General features: G+C 43.3%; 1 protein-coding gene across 8 annotated transcripts in view; it reads right to left on the bottom strand.

Annotated features, from left to right (window-relative positions):
• Positions 1–4,422: 4,422 nt before the first annotated feature.
• Positions 4,423–13,567, bottom strand: part of phldb2b (pleckstrin homology-like domain, family B, member 2b) — a 40,710-nt gene continuing 31,565 nt past the window's right edge. For all 8 annotated transcript variants that reach the window (XM_036134691.1, XM_036134689.1, XM_036134693.1 and 5 more), the window contains 9 exons: positions 12,619–12,762; positions 12,430–12,529; positions 10,707–10,857; positions 8,237–8,327; positions 7,955–8,101; positions 5,636–5,855; positions 5,458–5,543; positions 5,228–5,378; positions 4,423–5,190 (listed from right to left, as the gene is read on the bottom strand). In XM_036134691.1, the coding sequence (XP_035990584.1) occupies positions 5,238–5,378; positions 5,458–5,543; positions 5,636–5,855; positions 7,955–8,101; positions 8,237–8,327; positions 10,707–10,857; positions 12,430–12,529; positions 12,619–12,762 (1,080 nt within the window). In that variant the 3' untranslated portion in view covers positions 4,423–5,190; positions 5,228–5,237. The remainder of the gene's footprint in view (positions 5,191–5,227; positions 5,379–5,457; positions 5,544–5,635; positions 5,856–7,954; positions 8,102–8,236; positions 8,328–10,706; positions 10,858–12,429; positions 12,530–12,618; positions 12,763–13,567) is intronic.

Genomic DNA, 13,567 nt, shown 5'->3' with positions numbered 1-13,567 from the left:
ACTGTGGCAGATCATTCCATCGTTTAGGAGCAGCTATAGAGAAGGCCCAGTCCCCTCAGAGCTTGCACTTGGCTTTCCATTCTTGGTTCTACTGGCAAGGGCAAAAGGTCAGCTGACGTCGGAGTGTGAGGCATCACATATTTTAGGTGTAAGTAGACTGGGGCAAGATAATTTAAAAAGCGCTTTTCAGTAACAAGACGATTCAAAGTGCTTTTTAAACCATTACAAACAAAATAATTTTAAGATGTACGCTAAAATGGACGGGCAACCAGTGAAGTGAACTCAGAACCGGTGAAATGCACTCAAACTTGTGTTAGTTAAAAGATATGCAGTAGCATTTTGCACCGTCTGCAGACGTTTGAGTAAAGATCCACTGAAGCTAATGAAGTTTGTTACTGTAATTCAGCTGTGTAGTCACAAAGGCGTGGACTACTGTCTCCAAGTGCTGTTTTGTAAGCAAGGGCTTTATCTTTGCCAGTTGCAAAAGCCTAAGGAATCTGGAAGATTTGTGGCTGTCAGCAAACACTGCAGTTAAGTCCAAGAGCACCTTTACAGTCCAAAGAGCCATTTTTGCCCTCAGTCCAGCTAAATAAAACGCATTTATAGCCAGAGATGTTACATGACCTTTTGAAAAAAAAAGACACAAATACATGCGACAGGTAATTTGTTGTCATTTTTAAAGAAACAACAGTTTTATTGCTGTTAAATAAATAAATAAAATATACAACTTTTACAAAAAGAGGATGGTATATTTTCTCCCATTGGGATGTTTATATTTTTGGAAAACTATGCAAAAAGAAACAAATAGTTTCCAACCCGATGACAAAGAAATTGTTTTTAAAAAAAATATTGCAGGTACTATTTTTGCTATTCTGTTGTGAAAATCCTTTCAAAAACTAACAAACCCACAGAAAACGGCATTTGTCATGTTAAAAAAAATATTAGTTGGTCCTTTATCATTTTCAGCCAAAGTTATTAAGTGCCTTTTACAAGTTCCAAAGAGCCACTTGTGGCTCTGGAGCCATTTGGTTACAGACCTTGGTTCTAGGGCATATAAGATACACAAAGTTATTGAAATTTGTTAAAAGTCGTCCACGCAAGGCTGAATGGCCCCAATAACAATGAGACAATAGATAGATGTAAGTTGAACAGATGGTAATGAATACTGCTATCGATGATTACAAAAGAGACCATCCTAATGCCTTCCCATTTAAAATATTATCAAAAGGTTACACATAACTTATTTAATTGATTACGTTATTTTGATTAGAGTGTTTTGCAGATGGAACAAGACAAAAAGATGAGGATGCTGGCTGGGGTTGTCATTATCCACAGTATAGAAGTCCAGTTCTAACACCAGCTGAAAGGCCACTCAGCAAGGAAGAAGTCAACACTCCAAACTTAACAGGAAAAAAAACGTTAGAGGTTGAACATTTTAGGAGAAATAATGTGGTCTGATTAAACCAAATTTATTCCATTTGGAGGAGAAAGGGTAAGCTTGCAAGTATAATAAAAACAACATCATTGGAATTTCGGGGATAGCAAAGAATGTAAGGAGAAAAAAAAGCAGTGGTAGCTGTGCAAGCAAAACAGTTACCAGAACAGTTTAAGTTACTGTCCATCACGACACATCATGGTGTTATCACTACCTTTAAATCTGCTGAGTAAACTTTTTGAACTTCAGACAATTAATCAGCAATCATTGATTATTTGGTAACTTATAAGCTCCAAATATCTCGTTTGCATGAGATACAGCAAAGATGTAGTATACTTTTAGATGTTTCCATTTCAACAAATATAGATAATAGATATTAGCAAAGCCTTTAGCTCATGGCACTCTTCGGCAAAGAGCAGCTATCGTAATAGGGTTACTGGTTAACATGAGATTGATTATAGGTTCACTTGCCACATCACAATGCCTACGCTATTGGACTTTAGACGACATGACATAAGCTTTTGAGAATTGGGCATTAAAAAAAAAATCAAAAGGCTAGTCAAGACCGACAGTGAGAGGGAGAGGAGAAACTGTTACTGACTGAAACAATCGTTTGAAACTCCACTGCCATCGGACCAGCCGTTTAAACTGCCGTGTACATGAGCTATTTAAAGGCATCTGTCGCCATTATGTGTCAGAGCTGGTTTTGCTTGTTTCGTTGTATTTTTTTCCACCCCCACATTCCCCTCTACTGAGGTTAAAAAATTTAAGCCTTTACTCTATTTAGTGGTAGGTTGAGCATATCTCGGATAAATTGCAATTATCAGGTCTCGTTTTCACATCTTATTCGCGCAAAGAACTATGGGTAACTCTGCCTACCAATAAACATGCGTTGGGTGACGCGTCACAGTGACGCCCCGAGTATTTGTTTTCTACGTACATATTTCTATACATGTATTTTATTTTTATGTAAACTGAGAAGTACATTTGTCTGGGTAAATATCCTTCCTGTATTTTGTCATTACTTATATCTCCGTTTGTTTTTGTTGCAACTGTTATTTTTTTTTATGAATCCTTTCTTACTGAAAATCCAAAAATATAAAATATGCTCACTGCCTTTGTAGAAGATTGTCTGGTCCCAAAAAGTATTAACATTTTAATCAAACTTCATGGCAAACACGGTATTTCTACCAGTCCGTGATGCAGTACCGGTTAATGCCACACGATGGTGCCAGAGACCTGGACGAACTCCAGAGATTTGACGTTAGTGTTGGGTTGTTTATATTATTTTTGCGTGTGTTGTTCTATATATACCAGTTGAGGGGGAAAACACTGGAAAGTGAGAAAACTTTCACGTACATAAATATTATGTTTATTTTTGCCAAATCGCAAATGCAAAGAGAGGAAACAGAGATCTTAAAACAAAACTTAAATTGTGTCTAAAATTCAAAGCAGCATGCGTTCATATAGGTGTAGAGAAGAAGGCCAAGGAAGACATCGTCAGCTTTTTTTTTTTTTTTTTGTAGCATTTTACTTTCCCAAATAGTCTATCTCTCGAAACATAAACTCAGTTACATGCTCTTTATTTGTATTTTCTAAATACATAACGGGAGTCTGAGAGAAAATTTGGATGAACTCAGGATTTAAAAGAGGTCTCCCAACTGAAGTAGGGCTGAAGGTCAAATTTCAGAGCACAACTTTTTAATCAAATCACAGGACTGGGGGTAGGTTGATCCGGGCCAGGCAACGTTTACTTTCTCAGAACAAGGTTCCTCTTCCACTCTGGGTTTCCAAGAGGAAGGCCATCAGCCGTGGCTCATACGTAGTCTGGTACCTCTGGAGCTGCTGTTGGAAGGTTGACTAACTGAATCATAACTAACTCGGAAAATCAATATCAAAACTGTCTTGCAGAAGGATTAAAAAATAAATAAAAAATATGTGAATAAAAACATGGTGAAGCATTTATGTCTATGTATGACTGAGCATGTTTTTGTGGATTTCTCACGCTTGGGAAATTTTTCATTGTACAAAAGATGTAATTACAGACTAGAATTTGTTATCATTTATGATGTTTAGGTGGTTTTAAATGTGACCTTTAGTTTAATTATCAATCATTTCAAGGATCGTATTTCCTAGTTCTGATGATAGCGGCACGGTGGCCGACCGTCTCTTCTTAAAAAGAATACCGTAAACAACATAAAAGATATACCCTTTATTATTCATAGGAAAATACAAAATTAAGATACATACTTTGATAATGACATAAATATGGTAGGATCAACATACAATTATATACACACACACATTATCTATCTATCTATCATATATATATATATATATATATATATATATATATATATATATATATATATATATATATATATATATATATATATATATATATATATGTATATATATATATATATATATATATATAGATTAGCCGGTGGAGATGACCACGTCCTTGTTTCATTGTGTTTAAACTGGATTTGTACACTTCTGCTAACACTGTGCTTTAAAAGTATATTAGAAACCACATATACATTAAGTAACTTGGTTATAATCTTTGGTCAACAAAACAAGGCGCTCTGGGAGGTACACACTTGTAAGGAGATTGATATATATAGAGATCATACATTTGCTTTAATGATTGTAGTGGGACAGTCATTTAAGAAGAAGAAAAAAACTTGTAATAAAAGCCATGCAACGAAAGCTAGTGGATGAATGCAGAACAATAATAAAGTTGGATTTTATAAAGAGACAAAAACGTACCACAGATTTGTCTTCTTGGCATCTTAATGAACGCTCAATCCATGGCACAGATTTTAAAGGTTACTTCATAAATACAGAGATTATACATGTAAAAATACTGCCACGTGACAAACACCAAAGCCACACCTTATGGGGTGAAAATTGCCGTCATACAAATACAGCTGTTTGTCTCTCATGGCTTATATTAAAATAAAAAAAATTATAAAATAAACAGCTGAAAGTCGAAGTTTTATTTGTTAAATCTGCTTCAGAGGTTTCTCTGGTAAAACCCAGGACAAAGATCACGACAGTGGACAAAAAAACAAGCTTCATTTGAGTTTCCTGTCGGTGCGCGGACATTCAAAGGAACATCACACGACAGTAGCACCTGTGGAGCCACGTCAGCAGCCCGCTGTCCATGGACGTGTAGGAAGAGAGCACGACCCGACCCCGTCCATCTCATGTGCACCTTTACACACACGGTCACTGCTCGGCTCTGACCTGAGAACGCCATGAAAATGTATTTCCTTACTTGTGTTTCTTGTAGTCATAAAAAAACATTAAAAAAATAAACTACGTAAAGCGAAAACCCTGGAAAACCAAGCCCTTCAACGGAGAACGATAGTCTCCGCAGGGAGGATCTAATCCACGGCTCACACCTCTGCTCTGCTAACGGGTTCTACCTTTATTTCCTATAAAACACTGCTGAGCTCTCTAGAGGCGCCTAGTCAGGAAGCTTTTAGCAAGAACCTGACACTTGGTCCAAATGGAAAGGTCAGCAGGTGACTTTAAGAGACAGACGGTGCAAGGCGGTACCCTTCATGTGGCTTAGAATGAAGCACAGTTTGCATGCATGTGTAACAATTATAACCCTGCCTGTGTCCGCCCTAAACTTTACTGGCATTTAGAAGATCCTGCTCAGCTCGGGTCTCTGCTTCTCCTGCTGTGTGTTCCTGCAGGCGTGCTTCTTGGTTGAGCTGCCGGGATGAGGGGCACGGTCTCTACTTCCCTTCCGGGGAGAGATGCACCCGAGCCGCGCGCCTCCCCGCCGCTACACCATGAACTGGGTGTAGCCCTCGGCGCCGGTGACGATCACGTCCATCCAGATGCGCATGGCCTCTGGGGAGGGAGCCACCATGTAGTACACTCTGTCGTGAGTCTTCACGCTGAAGGTCAGCGAGGGGTTCGGACTCTGGAGGACAAAACGCTTATATATGATCCAAATGCCAATGAGCGAAGGGCGAGGACCGCCGGGGGAAAGTAACACGTACCTTGTGCGCGCTCTTCAGATGATCGTAGTACACTTCTTCGATGGCTTGGAAGTATATCACACCTTTGAGCTTGACCTCGTGTTTGTCTGTAGACGAGACGTTACAGAAAGCTGAAACCCCGTCTGCAGCTCCGAGGCTGCGTGAACACATGGGCGCGAGCGCGCCTCGGGCCGGCTACCTGCGTAGTAGGAGAGCGTGCGGCGGTTGCGGTCGAAGACGAACCAGCGCTTCTTCCAGGTTTTGATCTTGCCTCCCATCTTGATGAGGTAGCCGCGGCAGGTCTTCTCCGAGATGGACAGGTGGAAGCAGGTGTCCGTGTTGTGGCCCGCCGACTCGATGTGGGCCCGCAGGTCAAAGTCGTCCTTCCTCACTGGCAGGTAGCGCGTCAGCGGCCGGGACTGGGAGGCGGGGGGAGAGAAACAGGCGCGTCAGGGAACAGCCTGCTTTCTCCGCATGCACATCGCACACGCTTATTTCTCGGGTGTAGGCAAAGGTTGGGAGCGGATGAGGCGGAGAAAACGACTGAAGAGGACAGACAGGCTTATGGGATCTGATACAGGAAGGAGAGGACTAAAACCAGAAGAAGAAACACAGCAAAAAGGTACAAAAAAACCAGGAGTTAGCTGGAGAAATCTAATGAAATTCAGTCAAATGTGAATTCCATTAAAGTTATAGTTTCAGTATTTAATCAACTCGTGCCTCCACCTTCCAGGATAACGCATTTTAAGCTGAGCCTAACAGACTTTATGGCTAAAAAGCAGTAGGGCTGGACGATATAGAAAAAAAAAGTAGGAGTGTCATCGATAATTAGCAACAGATTCAAAACATATATTGGCCGTTTTATGCTGTTGCTTAGCGACCTGCTTTTAGATACACAACACGCAAACACCAATGCTTTATTCAACCAACTTTTTTTACCTAAACTACATGTTTAAAAAAAAGGAAAAAAGAACGAGTGCTCTCTGAACTCTTTGAAGGGGGCGGAGCTTGGTTCCTGGGTCTGTGTTTGTGATTGGCTGGGAGGATGTAATGACTGTAGTATTAACCCACATGAGAGGCTAGAATGCAAAAGGAAGGAAAACTGTTCTTCTATTGAACTTTTTATTGACTCTTTATTCTGTCATCAATATAAGTCTATCGATCGATATATATTGATACTGTATTATCGTCCAACCCTAAAAAGCAGCTTTGCATCGTTGCACAAAAAGCTTCCCATTGGTTAGAGTCTAAAACCCAAGCAGCACAATCCTGTGGTGAGTTCCCCCACTGCTGGGTTGGCTGGTTAAATCGCTCTTCTTTCGTTTCCTGGTGAGCGAGTCCTTTATTTCCTTCAGAATAGATCCTTAGGGAGCAACGGAGCCGAGGCCGTCGGCACTCGGGTCGAGGATTGTGGAAAAATTAAACGTCAGGCTTTAATGTGCTCCAGTGACAGCTCTTACCAGAGATTTTTTAATGTTTTACAGCGCCATGCGGTGATTTAATGAGGAACACAGAGAGCAAACCCAGCAGTTTGTTACTAAAGCTTTTACTGCATTAAACACACGAGGAGGCCATATTGAGCATTGAACTCTTCAGTTGCTTTTGTTGTCTGCAACGTAACGACTGTAGTATTAACCTACATGAGAGGCTAGAATGCAAAAGAAAGGAAAACTGTTTGCACCGGGCCAAAAAAAGCGTCTGCAACGTGGTTATAAACACAACAGGAAGTCGTGGGGACACTTGAGTCTCTGCTGTCTGGCAGCGGGACTGAATGCAGGCGGTGCAAAGCCGAGCTCCTCCTTCCACGGCGGCGATACGGGAAAGCACGAGCACGTAGAAACGCTAGCAGCTTGGAGCCGGACGGCTACGCTTCAGCGCGTCAGGGCTTACCGCTGCGCGCATTTACGCCCCGGAACTCCACCGCGGCACAGCGAGCGGGCAAAGACGCGCTCAGTTCTGCTCGGGTTAGGATCTTCCTCTCAGTTCGGCGCCCTGGACATTTATCTATCTCCAGGTCAAAGTAGAAAACTATTCTAGACTAGCCAAGTCGAGTTTATTCCTACAGCACATTTCAGCAGCAAGGCGCTTCAAAGGGCTTTACATCATGGAAGCATAAAAAGACAGAAACGGTCGTGAGAGCAGTAACAAACAGACAAACAGACACATCAGACACAAAGACTTTAAAATACAGTTCTGGCTTTGTGAAACTTATTGTGTGAGAAAAAACCTGAAACTGTCTGTTCGGTCAGGACAGAGACGTCCATCTTTAGCTTTAACCCGACTTTTTGCAGCTTCCATGCTTGACCCAATCTACTGGGCTTTACAGGCAAAAAAAAAATCCCTTTTTTCTTGTTTATTTTTCCTTTCTTCAAACTGAAAAATGGTCCAACAAACTCCTAAAGTTTAATAATCATGGACTTAATCAGGGACAAAGATTACCTTACATTGTTCCTACAGCTGATCCTATTATGGACCAGGCCAGTAGATTCAGGGTTTTATTTAGTCGTTTCTTCCTCACCTGTGCCCTCTGCTTTTCTCTCATTTTCACTTCCCGATCGATGAGTTTCTGTCGTCGGCTCGTCTCCTCCTGCAGTCGTTTCTCCAGGTCCTCCCTCCTTCTGCGCTCCTCGTCCAGGGCCTGCTTACGCATTTCCATTTCTTGTTCCTTAGGGAACACAAAAACACAACAAAAAAGGAAACAATAATCACATTTTCTGAAAACCAGTGTCTGTGTTGCTGGCACCGGATTAAAGTATAACAAAGAACCGGCGGAGACGTGATTCACGCCATCGTTTCTTACCTTGTATTCCAGGAGGCGGTTCTTCTCAGCCTGGGCCTCCCTCAGCAGGCGCTCCATCTCCTCCAGCCGAGCCACGTTGGAGGTGCTGGCGCTGCGGACACATCGATCACACGTCAGAGAGGAGGAAAGGAAACATCTTGGATTTAGATGTAAGGCAGCAGAGGATTTAAGATTAATACGTCTTTATTTGTGCAACAACTGAACCAAAGACGTATTCATGATGGGTGTGATGTGAGGGATTGCTGCAAAGCCATGGACAATGCAGACGACTCTCCCTGTAGCTCTACGCTTCTCCAGGAGTGAATGCTGCTTGTCGGGACTTGATGCAACCAACTGGGTTCCCTTAGATAGGGCTTTTTTTTTTTTACCAGTCTGTATAATCTGATTGAATCTGACCTTGGAAAGTGCCTTGAGATTACATGTTTCATGAATTGGCGCTATATAAACAAAACTGAATTGAGTGAAAAGGGTTGGGTCTTCGGGAGAGCGTTTAGTCTCCTAACCCAAAAGCTGCCCTCTCTGGAGAACGCCTCTGATTATTCACTGTTTATGCTGGCGTCTATATTTATTACAGCTCCACTGGCAGAGAAAACAGGAAGTCTAGGTAATTTGGGACTGGACCATCCCTCCCTCTCTCTCTCCCTCTCTCTCTCTCTCTCTCCCTCTCTCTGTCTGTCTGACACAACACACGGCGTGGTTTCTCCTCGGTCTGCAGATGCTCTGCACATGACAGACGTTCTTGGCAGACATCAAAGGCGTATCTGCAGCTCTTTAACTGCGTGCGGCCTTGTCACGCTGAACACGTTGTATTTTCTCGCTCTATTCAGCTTTCTTCCTCTGGGAAGCACACACACACACCTTTCCATCCCTTCTTGGGTGAATCCTATTGCTTCTCTGGAGCTTATGTAGTCAGTCCTCACCATAACGACGCCTCGCCAAATCCCCGACCCAACAAGCACTCACATTTGACCCCCGGAAAGCTCAAGCCTTCCCACTCGGACTGATTTACCGCCTCTGGAACACACGTAACAAACTTCCGCGCACACTGTTTCACTCTGAGCCAGAGCCAGAAAGAAACGGATCGTCCGTGTTGGTGTGTGATGATGTCATAGCGCAGCAGAGAGGAATGGTACGCATTAGACTTCAGTATACACAAACCAGGGAGAGGAGAGCGGAACGCCCACTTCTGCCGCCGCTTTGAACTTCTTTTGAAAAAAGTACTGTCGAATTTCCAGTTTGAAGTCAAATCTGCCCAAATTCTGACTCTTTTACTATAAAATTTGACCTTTTAATTGATTAAAAGCCAACATATTAAAAAAAATAAGTAAATATCTCCCTTACAGCAGCACCAAAACTTTAAAATGTAACAAGATTTTGTTTGACATACTGGTTCCGTTTCCCATGAACATCCTTATTATCCATAACTTTGTCCTGACATTTCAGGTTTGGTTGCAGCGGCGTCTATCTCTCCGGCTGGCCCCGTCCTCGGAGTCCTCATTGGATCAGAACCAAAAAACCACGAGCCGCTCTCCCCCGGTCCCCGAGCAAGTGTTTGGTCCAACACAGGGTCATGTTCCGCTGCGTGCCTCTCGGACGCTTTGAAACAGGCCCGGTCCGCTCGGAGCAGGGCGATCCCGGCCCGGCGGGAAAAGCGAGACGAACTCAAACGGCGCTCTGAGAACTGCTTGAAACGAGACCGCGGCGCTCGGAGGAACAAGACGTTGTAAATCAGAGGAAGAGAGAGAGAGAGAGAGAGAGAGAGAGAGAGCAAGCACACATGGTTTTAGTCCAGATGCTCCCCCCCCCAACCCCACAGCACACACACACACACACACACACACACACACACACACACACAGCTCGTTTCCACCTGGGGGGGTTGACTGTCGGCGCACACACCTTCATGTTTCCCCCTTTTCTGTAACGTGATCCCTGGACCACTGAGAAAATAAAGCGTCCCCCTCATCTTATGTAACACACACTCCCCCCCCCTTTGGAGAGCGCACAGACCGCGCTCTCCAAAGGGGGGGGGGGGGGGGGGCATGAAAGGCGGGAAAAAACCTCTCCACATGCTTTCTGCATTAACTGGCTTTCTGACCAAGGTCGGCTCTTCACAAGCTTGTTGCTTTCTGCCGTGACGCGCTGAAATGTCTGTTTCCTCAAGTGTTTCGCAACAATGGATAGAGTATTCAACACATTAACCCTCAGTCACTTTTTCCTTCGTGTTTCCCCTTTAAGAGCCGCTGACCAGATCGGAAGCACCTTCAGACCAAAGAACTCTGTGGAGCGGACATTTTTATCGAGGGAAGAAGTCTCAAAGCTTTGCGGTTTTAGTGTCGGCGAGGTCAGCGGAGGCACAGAAGCTTCTGGAAAGCATTGGCAGACTTCAAATCACAACAAGCTGCGATTTGAAGTGGCTCACTTTCTCTCAACGTCCGCTGTAAAAAAAACACACCAGCGCAGGACCTACCTGGAGACGTTGTCAGGTGAGCACGCGGAGATGCTGGTCTCTATGGAGTCACTGCTGTCCACGCTCATCGTGTCAAAGGCCTGGTTGTCGCGGTACCCGAAGGCTTCAAGGTAGACGTTGGTCTGGGAAGCCGCCCGGGAGCCGCACTGACCTGAACGCACACACACACACACACACACAACAGAGGCAGAACCCTTAAAAGCAGCTAGCTTTACTCACTGTTCCTTCTGGCGTGCGCGGTATACCTGTCTCAGGTGTGCCGTCCGGCCCAGTCTGGCCAGGCGGCTTTAGGTTGGGATCAGACAGCCCTGCCACGGTGGCACCTTCACAAGCTCGCCCCGAGAGATATTTAATTGCACTTAAAACGGTTTAAAGCATTTCCCCTCAAACTGTAGCGTTCTCTGGTTGGTTGAAATTAAACAGGAAATAAAACAAGCAGCAACAGAAAAAAAAGCACCGAAACATAAACTTCAGCCTCCCCGGACCAGCCCGGAGAGGAACGGGATGTTTTCTGGGAGCGGGACGGTGGCGCAATGACCGCAGACAGTTTGAAGAGAGGCTATCTCAGGCTTTGGGTAAAGGAAGAGGCACACGCAAACAAAAGCAGATAGCATCAGCAGACCCACCCAGCAGATGAGCCAGATCAAGGGACCGACCGCACCGAGGGGCCAGATACACGTCTTCTCAGGAAATAAAAAAAAAAAAAAAAAACGGCAGGAAAACTTGGATTTCACAAAAAGGGAGAACAAAAACTATACAGTCGAGAAATAGTTGACGCTTTTTTGGCTTCTGCAATTAAAAGGGTTGCTGCTGTGAATCATTAAAGCGTAGGAAAGTCTCAGAAGAAGTATACTTTCTACAAACTCTGATCTCTCAGAAGCAGCAGATATTTAGAACACATTTGGACCACGGTGATGGAAGTGTGACAACCCGCACATCTTTTCATCTCCGCGGCGTTTGTAGTTGTCAGGGTTCCCACACCTTGGTGAACATCAAATTCAAGGACCACACGTGGCGGCATTTACCTACTGTGACTGCTGAATAGGTTATCATATTTTAATACAATGCAAATTCAATAAAAGACTAAACGGCATAGAAGTTGTTGGGTCAGAAGCAATGCAAGCAAATGGACTTAATTTATAGCCTACATTGATATTGATCATATTCATAGCCTACATTTATATCCACAGTACATGGCTATGCCATACTACATTACATATAAGATCTACATTAGTCTACCGCTTCATGGAATTTTATGGAAAAAAATGCAGCATTGAGATGTTCAGAATTATATCAATTTGTTTCACTTACTTTCATCTTTGATTAAGCTAGTTTTTGACTTTGACTCTGAAAAGTCACTAAATATAGCGACAAAGTCGCTGAGTTGGCAACACTGCGTGAATGTAACCTATTGGACGCACGAAGGCCTGAACCGTAGCCTACCAACTAACGAAGAAAAGCGAACGTACTTTTGCAAATTAAAAGTCTGCGGAATAAACATAATTTTAAAAGATCGTGTGATAGTAAAATAATGACACGAGTCGTCATCCGTGTGAACTTTCAACCCCACAAAAAAATTCAAGGACTTTCAAGGACAAGGTGTTTTTTTGGCTGTTTTCAAGAACTTTCAAGGGCCCTGAATTAATTTTTTCAGTTTCACAAACTTTCAAGGATTTCAAGGACCCGTGGGAACCCTGGGTTGTGCCGGTTTCGACGCTCGTACCTTTCTGTAGATGTCGAGACTCGGCCTCCTTGGCGGACAGAGAGAGGATTCTGGGAAGGATGCTGCCACAGCTCGTGCTTTGCATCAGAGGCTGATGGGACTGTACGGAGGAGCAGAGCAACTTTCAGCGCCATTCCCTGAATGCTGCTTTATTTAATAACCGTGGGCTGGGGTGGAGTGTGCATGTACCTTTGTTGGGTAGCTGCGCCCAAGTGTTGCGCAGGCGAACTGGGTGTTCAGAGCGGGAATGTTTCTCTTCCTGGGTAAAGTGTCGCTCAGGTGCGAAGCATTGTCCTTCTCAGAGCGCTTCCTCTCTTCCAGCAAACGGAAATGCTGATTAAACAGATAGAGGGGGGAGAGACGCATAAAGATAACCCGTCATTCCTCTGATTTAACGTTAACAGTGAAGGTTTAGCTTCTGTTGGTTGGAATGATCTGCAGATATAAGCTTGTTACTCTGCTGCCACCTGGTGGTCGTGAAGAAAGTGGTTGTGCTGTATGGCACAATTGTTTCTGTTGATTAAAATTATATATAATTTATATATAGTTATATATATATATATATATATATATATATATATATATATAACACTACCTGTACAGAATGAGAATATAACATAGAAATATAAAACAACACGGCTAATAAGAATATGCCGTTAAATGCAGTTGTGGACGAAGACTTTTGAGACAGAATTAATTTTCTTCAACAAACTAATCGGATTCAATTTTATGTCTGCAGTTTGGGTCGAGTCTAGGAGTCCAGAAAGCTGGTCAGCTGATTTCCCTCTGAATGAATCGAAAAAAAAGTAGAACTGCTGCTTTAAAATGGACTGAAACCATTAAGAGCTTAAAGGTGACTGACAAAGGTTAATCTATCGGCAGGATTCAACTAATGGGGGGGTTTTGCCACCAGTGCAGAGCTTGCTCAACATTAGCAGCAGACGGGTGTGAGCTAGCCTGCATGCACACATGCATATTAGTCCAGTTTCATGCAGCATCCTTTGATCATTCACATGTTTGACTGGGCTCAATCCTCACTGCTTAAAGGAAACTAAAAGTAAGTAACATTTTCTTGAAATAAGTGTATTTGTCCTTGATTTGAGCAGACAAGTTTAAATGATCTGCCGATGCAATGAGG

This window comes from Fundulus heteroclitus, unplaced genomic scaffold, assembly GCF_011125445.2.
Source record: "Fundulus heteroclitus isolate FHET01 unplaced genomic scaffold, MU-UCD_Fhet_4.1 scaffold_9.2, whole genome shotgun sequence".
NCBI lineage: Eukaryota > Metazoa > Chordata > Actinopteri > Cyprinodontiformes > Fundulidae > Fundulus > Fundulus heteroclitus.
The sequence above is the reverse complement of the archived record's forward strand: the minus strand, read 5'-3'. Positions and strand labels throughout refer to the sequence as shown.